The following is a 22,194-nucleotide window of genomic DNA, read 5'->3' as shown; positions in this document are numbered from 1 at the left end:
ATAGCCTGGGGGCATTACATAGCTGAAAGCCACTGAGCCTTGCACTTTCACTCTGGCCTATATTAAAGCTGTTTTTCTGCAGTCTGTGATTCACACACACACACACACACACACACACCTTACAAGAACAGCACTGGAGAACTAATTCCCAATGATTCTCAGCGAGAGTACAGGGGAAGAGAGGGAACGAAAAGGGGGGAAAACAAAAATATATAAACAAGAGGAGGAGGAAGTAGAGGAGGCATATCAAGGTAAAGGAAACAGAGGTAAAGAAAGCAGTATAGAATATGTGGGTAAATAATTAGCAGGACTAACATGGCGTTACTGGTAGCTGTGGTAGAAACGTCAGCCGACGAGATAACTCCGCACTTGGCACATTTGAGCGTCATATTGTACAGTGGTACTGTCATCTGACTGCAAAGTAGTCAAATTAACACACGTTGTAACATAACACACACAGATACAAACGCACACATACACACACACACTTACACTCAGAGTGAGTCACAGTTCCCTCTCTCTCGCTAGCTCTCTCTCTCTCTCTCTCTCTCTCTCTCTCTCTCGCTCTCTCTCTCTCAGGGCTAAGGGGTATGTGTCGGGGCTGAGCCGGACAAGATACACAACCACATGGGTGGATATGTCACTAAGGGCTGATTTATTCCTCAATGATTGATCACTGCTCCTACTATGTGAACACAACAAACGTATAGGGGATCCTAACCAACACAGAGTGAGTGGGATAATCAAGTCAACAAAGGCACTATTGCGTTCCGACATTATTCTAATCATCTTGAGTCTGTGCAGAAAAGTGCAGTGACACTGTTGCACATGATGTCGCTCAAACTAGTGATTCAAAATATGATTCATAAGTGGTTAAGGTAGCCTAGCGGTTCAGAGGTTGGGCCAGTAACCGTATAGGTTGCTGGTTCGAATCCCTGAGCTGACTAGGTGAAAACTGCCAATGTGCCCTCGAGCAAGGCACTTAACCCTAATTGCTCCTGCTCCTGATAAGTGTCTGCTAAATGACCAACATGTAAAAAGAGAGATACTTGTGCAGGTCTGATTCTTATTGGCCAGGCACCTGTATGTGCACTGGCATGAATACACATTATATTTCCCTTCTTCATCTTATTATTCACATTGTTGAATCCTTCATTTATATGCATTCAACTAGATAATGATGGTATTCTTATAAATGAATAATGCAAATGTCTAATTAGAGACACTTCATGTGCCTATTGATGCTTTGAGTCTCAATTGCGTTGTTTATTTAGCTTTCTGAATGTAATTGATGTGAATATTTTCAGCCCTGGTTATTTCTCCCTACGCCTCACTGGTCAGACTGATTACTTTATACAGGCATTACTGAACACCCTGCTAAGGCTCTCACGCACACACACACACACACACACACACACACACACACACACACACACACACACACACACACACACACACACACACACACACACACACACACACACACACACACACACACACACGCACACACACACATGTAGGCATGTACACACACACACACACAAAGTAACACTCAAACACATGCACGCACAAACAATGAACTATGAACTCAAAGTAGTGAGTCGTGACAGGACTCTTAGCCTATATCGCCAATTAACAAATGAACAGTGTGTTTTTACGCCTGTTCATTACCAGGTGTACATATGTGAATGTGTGTACGTATGAGTGTGTGTTTCTGCATGGCTGCATTTGAACAACACAAAGGACAGACAATGAATTCTAAAGATTTCCTGAGAAGCTGTTTCTCCACTGGTACTGTAATCCACGAATACTGTAGAGAATCATCACAGTTCCCATCTAGCAGTCTATTTCTGTGTCACCCCACTTCTCCAGTGTCTGTGCTGTCATCTAATCTCCTCTCATCACATCACAAAGCCCAGTGTGGCTGTGGCCTGCCTCTCTCTGCCTGGATGCCTGGCTGGAAGTAAGAGACACAGTACAATCTCTACAATGCCTCTTCATCATGGATGACATACTGTCTGAGAAATAATACACGAGAGGGTATGTGATTACTGAGATTATTATCAGGACGTGATGCAACAATAAACTGTCCATCCATACTTCAACACAATGGCTTGAAAGCTGTTTCATTAGATTAAAATACTTCCACAAGAAACACACATCTAGAAGTTCGAGAAGAACAGTGTCACAAAATGGCCGCTCGCAAAACAACAATTAAACCATCGATTCCATATAGCCGCTGGACAGATGGATTAAAAATCACATTATAAGAAATTCAATTTCAAGTAAAAGGGCAATACAACCAATACCCCCCTCCCCTTCAGCCATAGGCAGTGATATTAAAAAGCAATCAGTAGCTTTTGAAATACAACACCATTTCCCTCGTCTTTATGATGTGTAGACGACAGAGAGTGTTCAGTGAGAGAGAATGAAGCTGAGTAGGAAACTCCCATATACACAGAGACACATAGACCTGCTCAAATAAAATCCAGGTCTTCAATCAGACAAGCAATACTCTTCAGCTTAATGCTCACTTCATTGTTCTGTCTCAACAATGTGGGTAGAAGAGATTCGATATGTGATATCCTGTGGTTCCCAGTCGACAAACAAGTGTACAAAGCTTACCCAGTTTACTGGTGTACATCTAAATCTTTGATATGAGAGAGCAGAGCTACAGTACACCGTGCCTAATTAGGCACACCATCTAGCAATCATTAATTATCTTGATTAAACATGTTAGGTATTGAAAGGCGAGGGGGCAAAGAGGCTAACACCCTTCTGTTTTCCACGTATCCACTGTGCTGTGCCACCATGCCCCTCCCCACAGTCCCTCCACCTCTCAGTCCACGTATCCACTCTGCAGTGCCACCCTGCCCCTCCCCACAGTCCCTCCACCTCTCAGGCCATGTATCCACTCTGCCCCTCCCCACAGTCCCTCCACCTCTCAGTCCACGTATCCACCCTGCCCCTCCCCACAGTCCCTCTACCTCTCAGTCCACGTATCCACCCTGCCCCTCCCCACAGTCCCTCCACCTCTCAGGCCATGTATCCACTCTGCCCCTCCCCACAGTCCCTCCACCTCTCAGTCCACATATCCACCCTGCCCCTCCCCACAGTCCCTCCACCTCTCAGTCCACGTATCCACCCTGCCCCTCCCCACAGTCCCTCTACCTCTCAGTCCACGTATCCACCCTGCCCCTCCCCACAGTCCCTCTACCTCTCAGTCCACGTATCCACCCTGCCCCTCCCCACAGTCCCTCCACCTCTCAGTCCACGTATCCACCCTGCCCCTCCCCACAGTCCCTCTACCTCTCAGTCCACGTATCCACCCTGCCCCTCCCCACAGTCCCTCCACCTCTCAGGCCATGTATCCACTCTGCCCCTCCCCACAGTCCCTCCACCTCTCAGTCCACGTATCCACCCTGCCCCTCCCCACAGTCCCTCTACCTCTCAGTCCACGTATCCACCCTGCCCCTCCCCACAGGCCCTCCACCTCTCAGTCCACGTATCCACCCTGCCCCTCCCCACAGTCCCTCTACCTCTCAGCCCACATATCCACCCTGCCCCTCCCCACAGTCCCTCCACCTCTCAGTCCACGTATCCACTCTGCAGTGCCACCCTGCCCCTCCCCACAGTCCCTCCACTTCTCAGTCCACGTATCCACCCTGCCCTTCCCCACAGTCCCTCCACCTCTCAGTCCACGTATCCACCCTGCCCCTCCCCACAGTCCCTCCACCTCTCAGTCCATGTATCCACCCTGCCCCTCCCCACAGTCCCTCCACCTCTCAGTCCACGTATCCACCCTGCCCCTCCCCACAGTCCCTCCACCTCTCAGTCCACGTATCCACCCTGCCCCTCCCCACAGTCCCTCCACCTCTCAGTCCACGTATCTACCCTGCCCCTCCACACAGTCCCTCCACCTCTCAGTCCAAGTATCCACCCTGCCCCTCCCCACAGTCCCTCCACCTCTCAGTCCCCGGATCTACCCTGCCCCTCCCCACAGTCCCTCCACCTCTCAGTCCAAGTATCCACCCTGCCCCTCCCCACAGTCCCTCCACCTCTCAGTCCACGTATCTACCCTGCCCCTCCCCACAGTCCCTCCACCTCTCAGTCCACATATGCTTAATTTGATCCTTGAGAAGGCAGAGGGAGCAGAGGGGGCCCAAACAGTGAGTATAATATCAAAGAATACCATGGTATCCTACTGTATTGTGTATGTATCCAGTCTTCTGGTGCCACCTCTGCCCCCTCTCCCCTCGGTCCAGGCATCACTGATAGCCCAGTGGTCTGCTGCGTAACATCGGAGTAAAAAACCCTTAAACAACCCCCCAGTACCCACTGTGTAATCGAATGCTCACAAACACACAGGCCAAAGCACAGACTCACTCATCTAAACACACACGAACATATACACACCATTTCATATACTACTCTGTGCCATGTCCTATACTTCTGTCACTATTCATTCTGTATCTTAGTAATGTGACAACTTTGAACAGAACTATGGATCACAACTGTGTTCTAGATTTTGCACTGCAGTTTATGTTTATAGTTATTCTATACATCTAGTTCTTGTCTAGCTGGTTTTAGATGGAAGCTGGGATATTGACAGCAGGGAAAGAGATTCTACAATTCTACTAGTAGGGGAGTGTGAGGAGGGGATATTAAGCCAATCAGAGTGTAAGGAGGGGATATTAAGCCAATCAGAGAGCGCTACTGCCAGGGGGAGGAGATTTAGTGGGTTGGCCATGAGCAGGGCTGATAGCCAATACAAATCAACAACAGTGGGAGGGGCAGATGTTTTACCGAATCAGTGACGAGGTGGAAAGGGGGAGCTGAGATTGAGGTGTTCCTGATTGGAGAGGAGGAGCCCTGAGTGAGAGAGAGGGGGGATTCTGTGCAAACTCAAAAAGAACGTTTCAGACAGCAAAAAACAAACTTGTACAGTTCAAGAATAGATCATTGCAGAGAGGCAAACATGTTGTTCAGAGAAAACAAATACTTAAATAAACAACAATACAGTTGGATGTACTAACTATGGCCAATGAGGGCACAGAACAGCAGCCTGCGAGAAGGGGGGAGCAGGGGTCTCCAAGAGGTCAAAGGTCAACCCTGGGGTTATATAGGGACTAAAGGTCATGACCTCTCACAACTTTGGCGAGTATTGAACTGCACATGCTACTGTCTGTATTAAGTAGCAGTAGTAAATATAAACAAAGCAGCCTTTAAGACAAGTATACATGGTTGAAGAAGGTTGAAAACCTTCCATCCTGTCTCAGGAACTTGGCTGTAGTATGGCTGTGGTAAAACCCCATCTCCAACAAAACAGATGTATCAGATGGAGTATGTATCATACTATAGTGAGTAGCATTTTTTAACAAACACAACAGAAAATAAACCAATTTCTATGGACATAGAGACACCATTAGCGGTGTACAATAAATCCAACACATGACATTATCGTGTGCTTTGAGTGATCTCTGAGGTCTCTACTCTATACCCATAGGGCCCCTGCTCCCCTTCCCTATAAAACAATCAAACAAACAAAAAAAGGAGAAAGATGGATATACAGAAATGTACATTATATAGCAACACCTGCAAATGAAGAGAAGCTGAGTGAATGTGTAAAAGCAACATACAGTATATGGCAGAGTATAATGAAACCAATATGATAGCCATGAGATGAGCACTGATGCGCCATCTTGTTTCTTAATGGCAGGGTCCGATAACCACTCCAATCTTCCCTTTTCTTATATCTCCCTCCCTCCCCACACTCCCTCGCTGCTCTCTTCTTCTATGCCTCTCTGTCAGACCTCATCCTCTACAAATCTTCCAATCCTTGATCACTGTCTGTCTTATAAAAACATCCGCAATATTCCTTTCAATATCTGCTACTTTTTATTTCCCCGCTCTCACCTCTCTCTCTCTCTCTCTCTCTGCTCTCAATATATCTCTCCTCCCTCCCTCTCTCTCTGCTCTCTCTCTCTCTGCTCTCAATATATCTCACCTCCCTCCCTCTCTCTCTGCTCTCAATATATCTCACCTCTCTCTCTCTCTCTCTCTCTCTGCTCTCAATATATCTCACCTCTCTCTCTCTCTCTCTCTCTCTGCTCTCAATATATCTCACCTCTCTCTCTCTCTGCTCTCAATATATCTCACCTCTCTCTCTCTCTCTCTCTCTCTCTGCTCTCATTATATCTCACCTCTCTCTCTCTCTCTCTCTGCTCTCACTATATCTCTCCTCCCTCCCTCTCTCTCTGCTCTCAATATATCTCACCTCTCTGTCTCTCTCTCTCTCTCTCTGCTCTCAATATATCTCACCTCTCTCTCTCTCTGCTCTCACTATATCTCTCCTCCCTCCCCCTCTCTCTGCTCTCAATATATCTCACCTCTCTCTCTCTCTGCTCTCACTATATCTCTCCTCCCTCCCTCACTCTCTGCTCTCAATATATCTCACCTCTCTCTCTCTCTCTCTGCTCTCACTATATCTCACCTCTCTCTGCTCTCAATATATCTCACCCCCCTCTCTCTCTCTCTCTGCTCTCAATATATCTCACCTCTCTCTCTCTCTCTGCTCTCACTATATCTCTCCTCCCTCCCTCTCTCTCTGCTCTCACTATATCTCTCCTCACTCCCTCACTCTCTCTCTCTCTCTGCTCTCAATATATCTCACCTCTCTCTCTCTGCTCTCAATATATCTCACCTCTCTCTCTCTCTCTGCTCTCAATATATCTCACCTCTCTCTCTCTCTGCTCTCAATATCTCTCTCTCTCTCTCTCTGCTCTCAATATATCTCTCCTCCCTCTCTCTCTCTCTCTCTGCTCTCAATATCTCTCTCTCTCTCTCTCTCTGCTCTCAATATATCTCTCCTCCCTCCCTCTCTCTCTCTCTCTCTCTCTACTCTCAAGATATCTCTCCTCCCGCTCTCTCTTTCTCTCTCTCCCTCTCTCCTTTTGTCTGTGCTCTTATTCCCCAACTTTTATCTCCCGTTTCTAAATTCTGTCTTCCAAAAAAAATTACTCAGCAATTTCCTCATCTGACTCTTTCTTCTTCTCCTGCGTCCTAAACGCGAGAGCCAATGGCATCGCTAGCCCCGCCCCCAAGCGTATGCCCCCAGGCTGGTTATTGGTGGACCAGTGAGATGGATGTGTGGTAGGATAAGGCATACCCTGCCCTCTCCTTCAGTTTCATATCAGTAATGCCGTCTTTGGACACCAGTTTGTTAAATACGAGAATCCCGATAACCATGTTAACCTGTCAGAGAGAAAAGAGAGATGTGAACGAAGCAGCCAGATACAGAGAACAACTCTACAACCACTCTGTCAGTCTGACATGGGACTACAGAAATGAGTATGATGCATTGCATGTGAATTATGTCAGTTCCACACATAAAGACAATAGCTTTACATATCAAACCTGCAGTATGTACGCTAACGTTCAAAAGTTTGGGGTCACTTAGGCCTTTCCTTGTTCTTGAAAGAAAAACACTTTTTTTCCCCCATGAAAATAACATCAAACTGATCGAAAATGCAGTGTAGACATTGTTAATGTTGTAAATGACTATTGCAGCTGTAAACTATTTTTAATGGAATATCTACATAGGCGTACAGAGGCCCATTATCAGCAACCATCGCTCCTGTGTTCCAATGGCACGTTGTGTTAGCTAATCCAAGTTTATCACTTTAAAAGGCTAATTGATCATTAGAAAACACTTTTGAAATTATGTTAGCACAGCTGAGAACTGTTGTCCTGATTAAAGAAGCAATACAACTGGCCTTCTTTAAACTAGTTGAGTTTCTGGAGCATCAGCATTTGTAAAATGTCTACATTGTACTTCTGATCAATTTGATGTTATTTTAATGGACAAGAAATGTGCTATTCTTTCAAAAACAAGGACATTTCTAAGTGACCCCAAACTTTTGAATGGTAGTGTATATAAAGTTGTACCTGCTAAGTCAAGGTAATAACATGTAGTTAGACAAGTGGTAGCAACCTTGCACATAGGGTCCATTGATGACTATACATGGTTGATGAAGATGTTAGTTAAGATAATGTACAATCTATTGACTGGCTATAACCAATAGTAGTATATAGTATGTTGACTGCATTAAGCCAAAATGGTAAGTTTACGGTTAGGTCAAGATAAGCCTTACAGTATCTTACATATTTCTGTGGCTAAATGTTAATCTAAGATCAGTAAAGCAACAAAGGTTTCTCAGACAAATAGAGGCTGAGACAGAGAGATAGGAAGTACCAAGACTACAGCGGCAGCCGGTCCCACAAACGCATAAAGCAGACCACCTTCCAGAGACAGCCAGCAGCTGAGAGAGAAAGAAGAAGAGAGGGAGGAGGAGGAAAGGAAAAAGCCAGGAAGAGAGAGTGACACCCAGAGTAGACAAATGAAAAGAAAGAAAGATGGCATGAGACAAAAAGGATGGTGTAAGAAAGAGAGAAAAGGAGGGAGGGGTAGAGCGAGGAGAGGAAGAGGTCAAGTCAGATACCAGCAGTCAGGTCACACAAATACAACTCCCACGTAGAAGGATTCTGTATCACATGTCTTAAATGTTCTTTAAACAGTTAGCTAATCCAATATGGAAAGGTTTAGATGAAGAGAGTTCTGGAGGTATACAGGTATACAGAAAGAGAGAAACAGAAAGAGAGAGAGACAAAAGTACATTTGTCTAGACAAAGGAAGACACACAGCAACAATATCAGGGATAGCAGACTCACTAGTTGACGGTGCCATATCCCTTAGCTTTGGTGAAACCCACAGAGACTGCCACAACCAGAGCAGGTAGACCTAAGGAGGAGGAGGGGGAAGGGTCAGTACTGGGTAGGGATGGGAAGGACAGACAGAGAGACAGATAAAACTGATCCCCTCCCCCCCTGCCCCCAGCATCCTCACCCCAGCCCAGACACAGGAATCGCTTGCGGATGATGCGGTTCCTCAGCCGGCCAGTCACAGCCATGTATGACTGCCACGCCTCTGTCAGAACCCAACAGAATGACGACAGGAAGAAGAAATGCAGGAAAGCAGCGACCAGCGTGCAGATCACCTGAGAGAGGGAGAGAACACAAGATAGGGAAGAGAGGGACAGGGAGTGAGGGAGAAAGAGAACAAGAGGGGGAGAAAGAAGGAGAGTGTGAGAGGGGTTGAAAGAGGGAACAGGGAAGAGAAGAAGAGATGGAGAGATGTGAGTAAAGGATCTTTACAAGACCTTGAGAGAGTAGGTGGTAAGATACAGCTTGTTCATTGGCTCTTACCTTGTTCCGTGTCTGCGTCTGACCAATGAGGATGAGGGCGTTGGAGGAGATGATGGAGAGGCAGAAGTTGATGAGGATGACGGAGCGCTCAGAGCGAATGTACCTGAGGAGAGACAACATGTTGAGGGGTCCACACCTTTCCCAGTTGACTGTAAACCATCATCAACCACACCCATTCTTCCTTCACTTAAACGGTTCAAAAGCTCTAGCCTTTTTACACTATCAAGCCAACCTGAACCGCACTATGCTGGCTCAGATTTAGTCCACTTTGTCCTTTCCAGCACGGTTCAAGCAACTATGGAGGATGTGTAACCAAACCAGCCTAATACAGGTCAGCTGGGCATAGTAACTACTCAGATACCACTCGAAACACAAGACCAGAGTCAATGTGTTCTCACCTCCAGACCGACACATAGATGATGATGAGGAGCAGCAAGGTGAGAGAGGAGACTCCACAGCCCACCATCAGCGTCACAGAGGGAAGCTGCATTTTATCCATGTTCTGCAGGAGACACACATACAGTCAACACACAGACTGTTAGGACTGTAAAGGAACGTACAGAAGCTGTCTTCTTCTCCTTTTAAGAGCAGATTCTTTCTTCCACTCTCCTGGTTCATGACTGCAAAGCTAAAACAGCCACACACACAGGACCCCCCCCCCCCCCCACACACACAGACATGCGCAGTGCCGTGTACAGAGGTAGGTATATCTGGTATCTTTGATAAAAAGAGCAGGTAGCTGGAGAGAGGCTGGCAGGCAGGCTGCTGTTTGGGCCTTGGCTGGATATGGCCTTGGCTGGATATGGAGCAAGGTGACTCCAAGGTTAATCACCACAAAGATTTTTAGCTGAAGGCCATGAAGCACATTTTGACAGATTATTTTGTCAGACGTGTAGTCTGATTCAGCCAGATTCAAACGTTCTACTATGAAACACAGCAAGATAAACCTCCTCCTGTGAAAGCATCGACAACAACAGATCGCCGTCTCCATGTTCCCCGCAGCAGCCATTATCTTAGTTGCCATGGTGATGCAGGATTTCGGTACGGTAGCGTGGCAGCAGAGGCAGTGAGGGAAGGAAGGCTGCAGAAACCCACTGACCCCGCGTCTGCTTTATGCATCTCACCGGTGTGTGTGTCTGTGTGTTTAAGAGCGTGCGTGTCTGTGTGTACATTTCAGACACAATTCCCAGACTTGACTCATACATGCTTAGCAGCACTGACTGACGAGTGTTCCCTGCTGTGGCCTGAACAGCGTGAAAGCTGGCAGACAGTGTATCTATCTGAGGGAGCAGTGCAGCCTGCAGGCTCCCATGCATGTCCTCCTGGGCATGCCACTCTCCCAATGCAGACCAGGCGTGTGTGTTGACTGCGTTCCTCAATATACCATTATGTGCTCTACACAGCAGTGCTAACAGCGAGATATATACAACATGTGGGTGTGACCTGTAGACTAGAGGATGTTCAAGAAGCCCATGTTCAGGAGTGTTGCTTAATGAAGTCTGCTTACTCTAGAAGACTAGCTTGATGAAACGTGTCATGTGTTCCAAAAGGAAACATGTTCTAAGGGCAGCTGTCTTTCCGAAGGTTTGTTAGAGGTGGTGTTGGGGGGTGGATGTAGGTGAATGGGTCTGATGGAAAGGGATAGGGATGGATGGTCGCCATGCAGGGGGGGTGGGGTTGTGTTGGGGGGTGGATGTAGGTGAATGGGTCTGATGGAAAGGGATAGGGATGGATGGTCGCCATGCAGGGGGGGTGGGGTTGTGTTGGGGGGTGGATGTAGGTGAATGGGTCTGATGGAAAGGGATAGGGATGGGTCGCCATGCAGGGGGGGTGGGGTTGTGTTGGGGGGTGGATGAAGGTGAATGGGTCTGATGGAAAGGGATAGGGATGGAGGGTCGCCATGCAGGGGGGGTGGGGTTGTGTTGGGGGGGTGGATGTAGGTGAATGGGTCTGATGGAAAGGGATAGGGATGGAGGGTCGCCATGCAGGGGGGGTGGGGTTGTGTTGGGGGGTGGATGTAGGTGAATGGGTCTGATGGAAAGGGATAGGGATGGAGGGTCGCCATGTAGGGGGAGTGGGGTTGTGTTGGGGGGTGGATGTAGGTGAATGGGTCTGATGGGAAGGGATAGGGATGGAGGGTCGCCATGCAGGGGGGTTGGGGTTGTGTTGGGGGGTGGATGTAGGTGAATGGGTCTGATGGGAAGGGATAGGGATGGAGGGTCACCATGCAGGGGGTTGGGGTTGAGGTGGTGTTGAGGTAGCTAGAGGTGAGATGCAGGTGGAAGGGAGAGCGCCAGTCTTATGACAGGGATGGGGGTAGGGGCCCCCATCCCTATGGTTGTGCATTCCACCCTCAAGCAGAAGATAATTGGAGTTTATAGTCTGTCTTGTTTCCAGGTTTGATGTGTGCTAGAGGGCCAAATGAATTAAATCCTTTGATTAATCTGCACTGCGGTGAGTTCCCCTCTCTCTCTCTGTCTGAAGGAAAAAGATTACGAGTGCAGCCGAATGGAACAATGTCCGCCGAGACCGAGTAACTTTTACAGCCCTCTCTGTCTCCACTAATGGCAGAGCAGGTATGTGTGATGTGAATCACGTACAGTGCAATCGCCTAGTGAGACAGACAGAGACTTCCCATCCGGAAGAGGCTACGTTATCCCAGAGTTGAACCAAAGACTTCCCATCCGGAAGAGGCTACGTTATCCCAGAGTTGAACCAAAGACTTCCCATCCGGAAGAGGCTACGTTATCCCAGAGTTGAACCAAAACTGCCTTCAAAAAGGGAGCATATACGTTTCTCAAGACAACAATGGCTAAATGGTGATGTTGATTTGTTGGTTGCTGTCCTGTATCAATGCAGATATACAGGTATACATACAGTATCATAGTGTTAACAGCTATCCAACACCATCAAGATTTTCTGGGAATCACCATGGAAACAGTAGTTCAATGATGCCTAGCCTGGGTGTGTCTAGTTTGTAGAGTCAGACTTTGGCTTTAATCATGACCTTCCACTGAACTCTGTATATCTGACTGCATGTGACTCAAACCCAAGTAGGCTTGATAGCATCTAAATGAACATAAATCTATGAATGAGTCGTGGTGTAGCTACAGCATGAGGAACAGTCTCTCTGATATAATGGGAAACACAAAGCTGTTCTGTGGTTCTGCTGAGTTAGTTGATCTATGTCTTACTATCTAAAGGTCTACTATGGGTTAGATGGTCAAAGGCAGGTCTGTAGGTGTGTGAACTGCGTACTCACAGACCCATGACACATTCTAACAAAGAGTTGTCTGTCTTTCTCTCTCTCACACAAACACACACACACACGCACAAACGCACACACACGCACACACGCACACACGCACACACGCACACACACACACACACACACACACATACACACACACACATTCATTCATTCATCCGTTTCCCGAAAACACAAGCCTGCTGGGTTCAGGTTTGGGACTGCAGTGCATTTTCTCTCTCTCTTTCCTTCTACAGCCTGCAGCTGAATAGGATTGACTGAACATGGTAACATTACAGAAGACAGGAGAGGAGAGATGAAGAGAGGGAACGATAAAGGGGCGGGACAGGGACCTACTATGTGGAGAGAGAGAGAGAGAGAGAGAGAGAGAGAGAGAGAGAGAGAGAGAGAGAGAGAGAGAGAGAGAGAGAGAGAGAGAGAGAGAGAGAGAGAGAGGCAGAGAGAGAGAGGCAGAGAGAGAGAGGCAGAGAGAGAGAGAGAGAGAGAGAGAGAGAGAGAGAGAGAGAGAGAGAGAGAGAGAGAGAGAGAGAGAGAGAGAGAGAGAGAAGAGAAAGCAGCAGAGGAAAAGGATGTGGGAAAATGACTAAGCAGGAGGGAGAGGAAGATGGGATAAAGGGGTAGAGGAGAGACAGTGAGAGACTGGGTGTTTGTCATTCTGGGGCTGTATGAGGCTAGCTGCAGACAGAGGAGAGGAGAGGGGCTGCGCCATTCAGAATGTGGCAAGTGTTGCTGCAGGAATAATTAGCCTGTTCCGTAACCATGGCTGTCTCACAAACCAACTAGCATGGCAGGAGGGATGAAGGAAGAAGAAGAAAGAGAGGGGGGGGGAATGAGAGGGAGGAAAATGAGTGCCCTTCTCTCCTGGCACAGAACCAGGTGAATATAATTGCCACAATATGCTTCTCTTAGGGCATCTAAAAGCCCCCAGAATGCGACACTGCTGTGAAATAGGGTCGAGTGCCCAGGTAGAGAGGGGGATGAATAGAGGTAGAGAGAGGGATGAATAGAGGTAGAGAGAGGGATGAATAGAGGTAGAGAGAGGGATGAATAGAGGTAGAGAGAGGGATGAATAGAGGTAGAGAGGGGGATGAATAGAGGTAGAGAGAGGGATGAATAGAGGTAGAGAGAGGGATGAATAGAGGTAGAGAGAGGGATGAATAGAGGTAGAGAGAGGGATGAATAGAAGTAGAGAGAGGGATGAATAGAGGTAGAGAGAGGGATGAATAGAGGTAGAGAGAGGGATGAATAGAGGTAGAGAGAGGGATGAATAGAGGTAGAGAGAGGGATGAATAGAGGTAGAGAGAGGGATGAATAGAGGTAGAGAGAGGGATGAATAGAGGTAGAGAGGGGGATGAATAGAGGTAGAGAGGGGATGAATAGAGGTAGAGAGAGGGATGAATAGAGGTAGAGAGAGGGATGAATAGAGGTAGAGAGAGGGATGAATAGAGGTAGAGAGAGGGATGAATAGAGGTAGAGAGAGGGATGAATAGAGGTAGAGAGAGGGATGAATAGAGGTAGAGAGAGGGATGAATAGAGGTAGAGAGAGGGATGAATAGAGGTAGAGAGAGGGATGAATAGAGGTAGAGAGAGGGATGAATAGAGGTAGAGAGAGGGATGAATAGAGGTAGAGAGAGGGATGAATAGAGGTAGAGAGAGGGATGAATAGAGGTAGAGAGAGGGATGAATAGAGGTAGAGAGATGGAAGGAAGAATGAGGGGGAGAAGCAGAAATCACTTGCGAAGTGCTATTAACACATTATGCTACTACTACTGCTGCCCATTGCACAGGCACACGCCAAATAAACAGTGTGTGTGTGTGTGTGTGTGTGTGTGTGTGTGTGTGTGTGTGTGTGTGTGTGTGTGTGTGTGTGTGTGTGTGTGTGTGTGTGTGTGTGTGCAGTATGTGTAACTGTATGCATATGTGCAGCTGTGTGCAATAAGGATAGCAACAGCTTCTGTGTGTGTATAGCAAGTGATGATCTGTAAACATCTTGCAGAGGTGCACAAACACACACACAAACACACATTTCCAAGATCATCCCACCCTGGCTGAATCATCTTAGCTGTAGGATGGACGAGGGGATGACGGAGGGAGTGTGAGAGAGGGAGGAGAGAGAGACAGCGATGGAGAAGAGAGAGACAGAGAGGGAGAAGAGAGAGATAGAGATGAAGAAGAGAGAGATGGAGAAGAGAGAGACAGAGATGGAGAAGAGAGAGACAGAGATGGAGAAGAGAGAGACAGAGATGGAGAAGAGAGAGATAGAGATGGAGAAGAGAGAGATAGAGATGGAGAAGAGAGAGATAGAGATGGAGAAGAGAGAGACAGAGAGGGAGAAGAGAGAGATAGAGATGGAGAAGAGAGAGATAGAGATGGAGAAGAGAGAGACAGAGATGGAGAAGAGAGAGATACAGAACATCAAACGCACAGCTGCAGATTCTCAGGGCGAAAGACTGGCGTGTTTATTTGCTTTCCTAAGACCCATCAAATCAAGCTTGTCCGTTGCTTGCAGGTGCACATTTTCTCATCCCCATCCCCTCCTTTTGATGTAGCATTTGGGAACCGCCATATAAAAACCACATGGATATCTAAAACGGATAAATGTCTCATCTGTCTGAATATTTTGGGTAACGTAATGGTATTCCATCCCTCCCTTCATCCATCTATCCGTTCTTCCCTTCCCTCTATCTAGGCCACACAGCGCAAAGGCTGTGGTGGTGAATTAGTATAGGGTCTTCTATAGCTTTAAGAGCCCTTGGTACCCTCCATACTGTTACCAGGGCAACTAGTGAACAACTGATTCAGAGGCAGTTTCCAGTCTAATAATAACTAATCACTCTGAATGAACACTTCCTCACAAAGACAGTACTGGCCTTTTCATCTGGGCCACATTTGAGCGGTTTGAGCCATCACTGGATTTATGAAGATATTGTCATATTAACACAACTATTTTTCCCCAGTTGGAATCAAATACTGATTATCTGTGATTTGTTCTGTAATTTTAGGCCCATTTTATGTACATGCATCATTGGAGGATATTTAGGCAGCATACGTGGAGCATAGCAGCATTCCAATGGAGACTTGTGCAGGGAAATATTATTTCATTTGTCAAAATGCTGGAATAATATGTTACTATGTTACATTGGACAGTGTTCACATGAAATATGCAAGGACTCTTAACATGATTATAATAATAGATGAATATCTAAAACCCTAAAATAATTATTCACATAGCCTTACAATTTCTCATTCAGCATGTAATGTATGCAAATCAATAGTCAACACGATCATTTTGCAGTTGGAATATATAAACTGAATGTACCTCGACTAAAATGTGTCATCTCGACACAAATCTCCCCTTTCTGCTCGGTGGGACGAATTGAAAGATGCCCAAATTCTTTATTTGAGAATACACAGAGCCCTTGCTGAATGGCATCTGCATGTCTCAAGCAAGAGAGGAGAGAGAGAGAGGGCGGGCGGGCGCGCGCGAGGGCTCTGTTGATACCGAATGGCAATGACGCCCTTTTCCACTAAACCCGAGAGATACATACACAAGCACCGCGATTCGGATACACTAACATAAAATAATGAAGGAAGTTGTCGGACTTACCATGTCAGGATTTAGCCGTGCTAAAATGGCGAAGGTTGAGAGTCTGTTACACACGCATTTGGTTCTCAATGAGTCGACAGGCACGGCTCTGCAGCCCCTGGCAGACCACGATCCGAGCAGCGAAGAGCTGCGGGAAGAGAGAGAGAGCGCTGCGGTGAATAAAAACGGGGGAAAGCTAGTCAAATCCCCCACCACGTTACAGACACCAGCTATTTAATTCCAAATCCCCTTTTGCATCTCCGCGGTTATCGAGCAAGAGCGCATAAAACGCAGTGAAAATGGTGATGAAAGGTTATCTGTGAGCCAGACGCCGTGCTGCTCAGGTTTCTGCTTGGCCAGGTTATTGCAATATAGAGGTGGAATTCACAAATGACCCAAAAACAAGCAATAGCAATGGGGGTATTAACAACAACAACAATAATCATAATTTAAAAATTATAATAATAATGCAAATCTCTTTATTATTGAATATCATTATTTATCCCTAGATTTAGATTGCGTTATTGGTGGAACAATTTAAAAGCTAAAGAGATCCTATTTGTGTACCTAATATACAATTCAACAGCTGGAAAACATGTTTTATTGTGTGAACCCATTTTACAGTATTTCATGTGGCTATAATGCCATCCTAACTTCCATTTACAGGTAAATAGGTTTTTGATGGCCTGGTCTAGGCCTTTGTTGTAGCATACTGGACCATACATCAACAATCAATTACATTCTGACCCAATAAGAAAGCACTTTAAAGACACATGTAGTTCATTTTTTCTGTTATATTGTCAACCATTCTTTAGTTGAGCATATTCATTAAACCGTGAATTCTGACTGTTGACTGAACTTTGACAGATACCATGTTTTTCTAAGTATTAATTACCCTAAATGGACCAGGCTAAATCCACACCACTTTGTCACTCACTGTTTATGGGATTGACTAAACTTTTACCCACTTTTACTATAAAGCATGACTAAAGTTTTAACATTCAAAAACAACATTTCCTAACAGCTAGCGTGGGGTTCATGGGGAGCCTTCCCCTCTAGACGTCTTGCTTGCAGGCCTCTTCCCTCATTGAATGGGGTATTCTCGGTGGCCAGTGACATTGCATTGCCTGTACGCTGTCCACTGCCATGTGGTGCTGAACTCCAAATATCAGAAACCATATTTTCCCACTATGCATGGTGCTGAAATACCAGAGCACAACTATTTAATTGTTGTTTACAACATCAGACCTTCCACAAGTGGCTAAGTTACCACACAGCTGTTCTAAAACCCTGACAAAGACAACACGCCAAAACCAGTTGGTTTAAATAATAAAGAAGACTTTTCTTGTATTGTGCATGGCTCAGTTTTACTCCTCTCTTCATTTTGGTCTGACTGCAGGTGCACAGAGAATGGCCCGATGGTTATTGGTTCCTCATGTCTTCATGGGAGTTGTGTGTTTCTCTCTCCCATGGCACAGTGATGCTGGATGGCACATTGGTGATGTCACACTCCATCCATCTCAAGTGAGCCCTTACATCCTCTTCCCAAACAGAGTGGTCCCCAAAGGGACTCATCAAGACTGGGGGAACATGGTCCCCTACAGGTCTCTGGGGCTAGTGGCACCAGGAACACACAGCAGCCCCCAGGGTTTTAACCAACCAACAAATCAACAAACCAGTGACAGCCTGGCCCTGTGCTTCAGCAGACCTGGGTTCAAATTGTAGTTGTGTTCTTTCCAATACTTTGAAGCATTTCATTGCTTCAGTCTGGAGAGCCCGTGGGGCAGGGTTTGCATTGTGTTGATTCTTCTAGTGGTTCCATTGGGCTAGGCAGGCTCAATCAAGAGCAAATGAAGTATTTGAAAGAAACCCAATACTGTTTGAATCCAGGTCTGTACCTCAGGGCCAAGGACATCTCATCACAACAGACCATGGCCTCTAACAGGGCCACCTCACAGCAGCCCTTGATAGGGTTACCCATGGTGCATCGGGTTGGAGAGTGCTGAGGGGTGAAAACCATGACGAGCAGAGAGAGAGAGCGAGAGCGAGAGCGAGAGAGAGAGAGAAAGAGAGAGAGAGAGAGAGAGAGAGTAGTACAGTCTTGTAGCCCCAGGAGTAGGCTCAGTGCTAACATTAGCACATCACCCTAACAGAAATCCAATATTATAACTCAGTGCAGAGTCTCTGTGGATGACACGATTAGGCCGCTCTCCCAACCACACAGCAAGCCACAGCAACACACACACACACACACACACACACACACACACACACACACACACACACACACACACACACACACACACACACACACACACACACACAGGCCTCACCGCGGTCTAATGGGATAATTTGGGTGGCGGACCAGCAGCACGGCATGTGTGAATGGTCCCTGCCAACAACAGGCCAGGACCACATGAATGAATGGGACAGCAGGGCCTGCCTGACAGCCACAACATCCCAGACATCCCTGGGTTCAAATAATATTAGCGTTTGCTCTAGTCTACCTACAGAGCCAGATGGGCAGGGTTGGCAACTTTTCCAAAGTTTCTATTGGTTCCATTAAGCAAGACAAGCTCAATCAAGCCCAGACGAATATTTGACATTATTTCAGAAATGGTTTAGTCTGGTGCTATAACACCCAGCAATGGAAATCATAATAAATGATGTATTAACTAAAACCAACAGACATATTAAAGAACAGGGGAAGCTAAATCCAAGGAACTAACTGTAAAGGGAACAAATCACATTGTGAGTTTCTACAGAACTGGAGGTGTGCGAGGAGAAATAAGGTAGGGAGGGTAACTGGGCCAGGTCAGGAGCAGGTTGACGTTTATTATTATAAATCTTGCCCTGGAGCAGAACTGAGCGATTTCCCCTAGATCTTAATATAAGGTTAGGGTGTAGGCATTAGGGTTAGCAGTGTGGTTAAGGTTAAAGTTAAGTTTAGGGTTAGGTTTGAAATCAGATTTTATAACTTTGTGTCTGTGCCAGCTAGTGACCTCTCTGCAGAGCTGCCTCCAGGGCAAGATTCATTACAATAAATGCCAACCTGCAGGCCAGGATGGCAACACTGCTGTTGTTTATTGGTCCCCTGCCCCAGACCGAAGTGTGAGCCCTAGGAGAGGAGACCACCTGTCTCACACCCGCTTGCCTCTCTCTCTCACAGCCCTTATCAACAACACACCACCATGACAAGGACACCTCACATTTCAATTTCTCCCCCCAAAATTAACTCATTAATCATAGCTGCTGTCCAAGATGGATTTACATTTAGCTTAGAACATGTCACCCCTCCCCCTCCCTCACCTCCCCCTTCTCTCCCCACACTCCCCACCCCCTCCCTCACCTCCCCCTTCTCTCCCCACACTCCCCACCCCCTCCCTCACCTCCCCCTTCTCTCCCCACACTCCCCACCCCCCTCCCTCACCTCCCCCTTCTCTCCCCACACTCCCCACCCCCTCCCTCACCTCCCCCTTCTCTCCCCACACTCCCCACCCCCTCCCTCACCTCCCCCTTCTCTCCCCACACTCCCCACCCCTTCCCTCACCTCCCCCTTCTCTCTCCACACTCCCCACCCCCTCCCTCGCCTCCCCTTCTCTCCCCACACTCCCCACCCCCTCCCTCACCTCCCCCTTCTCTCCCCACACTCCCCACCCCCTCCCTCGCCTCCCCCTTCTCTCCCCACACTCCCCACCCCCTCCCTCACCTCCCCCTTCTCTCCCCACACTCCCCACCCCCTCCCTCACCTCCCCCTTCTCTCCCCACACTCCCCACCCCCTCCCTCACCTCCCCCTTCTCTCCCCACACTCCCCACCCCCTCCCTCACCTCCCCCTTCTCTCCCCACACTCCCCAACCCCTCCCTCACCTCCCCTTCTCTCCCCACACTCCCCACCCCCTCCCTCACCTCCCCCTTCTCTCCCCACACTCCCCAACCCTCCCTCGCCTCCCCCTTCTCTCCCCACACTCCCCACCCCCTCCTTCTCTCCCCACACTCCCCACTCCCTCCCTCACCTCCCCCTTCTCTCCCCACACTCCCCAACATGGTGGGTGAAGCTAGATTAGATTTGGTTTTGTTCTGCCTCTCTCTCACTCTGCCTCTCTATCCATCTTCCTATATCCTCTCTCATCCCTCTTGCTTTCTCTCAACCCTGTCTCTCTCCTCTTCCCTCATTGTTCGGTCGTTCTTTCTCTCTCTTGGTCTATATTTACCTGGTTCAACTTTTTTTAAGGCAAAAGATCGCTATGTTCTATGCCTCATTTCAGTAACACAAGTGTACGCACTTATCTAAATGCAAATGTCCAACCTGCATTGCAATAAGGCCCATGGGCACATTGTGCTTTCTCTTGCTCTCTCTCTCTCTCTCTCTCTCTCTCTCTCTCTCACTCTCACTCTCACTCTCACTCTCACTCTCACTCTCACTCTCACTCTCACTCTCACTCTCACTCTCACTCTCACTCACTCTCACTCACTCTCACTCTCACTCTCACTCTCACTCTCACTCTCTCTCTCTCTCTCTCTCTCTCTCTCTCTCTCTCTCTCTCTCTCTCACTCTCACTCTCACTCTCACTCTCACTCTCACTCTCACTCTCACTCTCACTCTCACTCTCTCTCTCTCTCACTCACTCACTCACTCACTCACTCACTCACTCACTCACTCACTCACTCACTCACTCACTCACTCACTCACTCACTCACTCACTCACTCACTCACTCACTCACTCACTCACTCACTCACTCACTCACTGACTCACTGACTCTGTTTGGGGTTTTCAAACAAAAAGGGTACTTAAGTGTATGAAGCATATGAAGAGTGTGTGAAACAGACCCACATTAGCTGTGCAATTGAACTGTGTAATGCATCCCCCCCCCCCTTCTCTCTCTCTCTCTCTCTCTCTTACTACACATATATACACTCTCTCCCTCTAACTTTGTCTGTCTCAGTAGATCCCAAAGCACTCTCCATTCATCCCTCTTGGTTCGTGTGCGCGCGGCTGCCCAGGAGAGAAAGCTGTGAGCGACACTTTTAATTTTCTACATCCTGCATCACTGTCGGCGCGGTGTTAGCAGCGTGGGGGTTAGTGTCAGCCCCGTCCCATCTCCCGTCACCCACAGAGAGGAGCTCCGGAACGTCTGACAAACTCAGCACCTTTCTACAGGGTCAGTGTGTGTCATGGGCACTTCGTCAAGATGAGAAACAGTGGAGCGGGAACAGCCACGGAACACAAAGTCACAGTGGGAGATGAGGTGATGTGAGGCCGTCTCCCAAAGTTCTATCCCTCACTGTGAAGGTCCACACCAGCAGGTGTTTCAGAGCCAGGAAGCCAGGCGGGTCTCTGACTTAGTTCCTGGTTATGGGTACACTTCTTACCTTACATCCTGGCCACTAGTCCACCCATCATGGTAAATTGACCTGAATGAGGATGTCCATTCTAGTAATTATATTTCTGTTTTCAGAGCCAGGTAGGATCATAGGCAGAGCCAGGTAGGATCAGGCAGTTCCACCCCCAGGCTCCACACTGCAGCCAGGCAGCGTCAAGGGGCAACCCAGCAGGCACATGAGTGAATCACCAAAGGAAATGAACAAAGGCCTTACCTGTCACTCTCGTCCCAGGAGATGCAGGTCTGGTTTGTGGTGCCCTGATCAAACAGAGAGAGAAACGGTCACATGGTTGACATATGCATAGACGCGGTTAGTAGGGGTGCTGAGGTGGCTGCAGCACCCCCTGAAAAATCTCAATTAAAAATGTACAACAACAAAAAAGAGTGCATCCACACTACAAATTATCTTCCTGTGGCCATGGACATATGCTCTGATTACAGATGTTCTCATATACCTGCATGGACATATGCTCTGATTACAGATGTTCTCATATACCTGCATGGACATATGCTCTGATTACAGATGTTCTCATATACCTGCATGGACATATGCTCTGATTACAGATGTTCTCATATACCTCCATATACCTCCATGGACATATGCTCTGATTACAGATGTTCTCATATACCTCCATATACCTCCATATACCTCCATATACCTCCATGGACATATGCTCTGATTACAGATGTTC

At 47.4% G+C, this 22,194-nt stretch overlaps 1 protein-coding gene across 4 annotated transcripts in view; it reads right to left on the bottom strand.

The window, feature by feature from the left end:
- The window catches only part of LOC109901178 (adhesion G protein-coupled receptor B1-like), a 28,885-nt gene extending 7,131 nt beyond the window's left edge, over positions 1-21,754 (bottom strand). For 2 of the 4 annotated variants that reach the window (XM_031787436.1, XM_031787443.1), the window contains exons 1-9: positions 21,717-21,754; positions 16,140-16,266; positions 9,663-9,766; positions 9,265-9,367; positions 8,906-9,056; positions 8,731-8,800; positions 8,255-8,321; positions 7,169-7,254; positions 316-414 (exon numbers count right to left, since the gene is read on the bottom strand). In XM_031787436.1, coding sequence (XP_031643296.1) covers positions 316-414; positions 7,169-7,254; positions 8,255-8,321; positions 8,731-8,800; positions 8,906-9,056; positions 9,265-9,367; positions 9,663-9,766; positions 16,140-16,142 — 683 coding nt within the window. In that variant the 5' untranslated portion in view covers positions 16,143-16,266; positions 21,717-21,754. Of the gene's footprint in view, positions 1-315; positions 415-4,806; positions 4,873-7,168; positions 7,255-8,254; positions 8,322-8,730; positions 8,801-8,905; positions 9,057-9,264; positions 9,368-9,662; positions 9,767-16,139; positions 16,470-21,716 lie in introns of those variants that run through there. The other 2 variants (XM_031787452.1, XM_031787462.1) reach the window with 2 other exon arrangements.
- Between the last annotated feature and the right edge of the window lie 440 nt (positions 21,755-22,194).

The sequence above is a fragment of the Oncorhynchus kisutch genome, linkage group LG2 (genome assembly GCF_002021735.2).
Source record: "Oncorhynchus kisutch isolate 150728-3 linkage group LG2, Okis_V2, whole genome shotgun sequence".
NCBI lineage: Eukaryota > Metazoa > Chordata > Actinopteri > Salmoniformes > Salmonidae > Oncorhynchus > Oncorhynchus kisutch.
The sequence above is the reverse complement of the archived record's forward strand: the minus strand, read 5'-3'. Positions and strand labels throughout refer to the sequence as shown.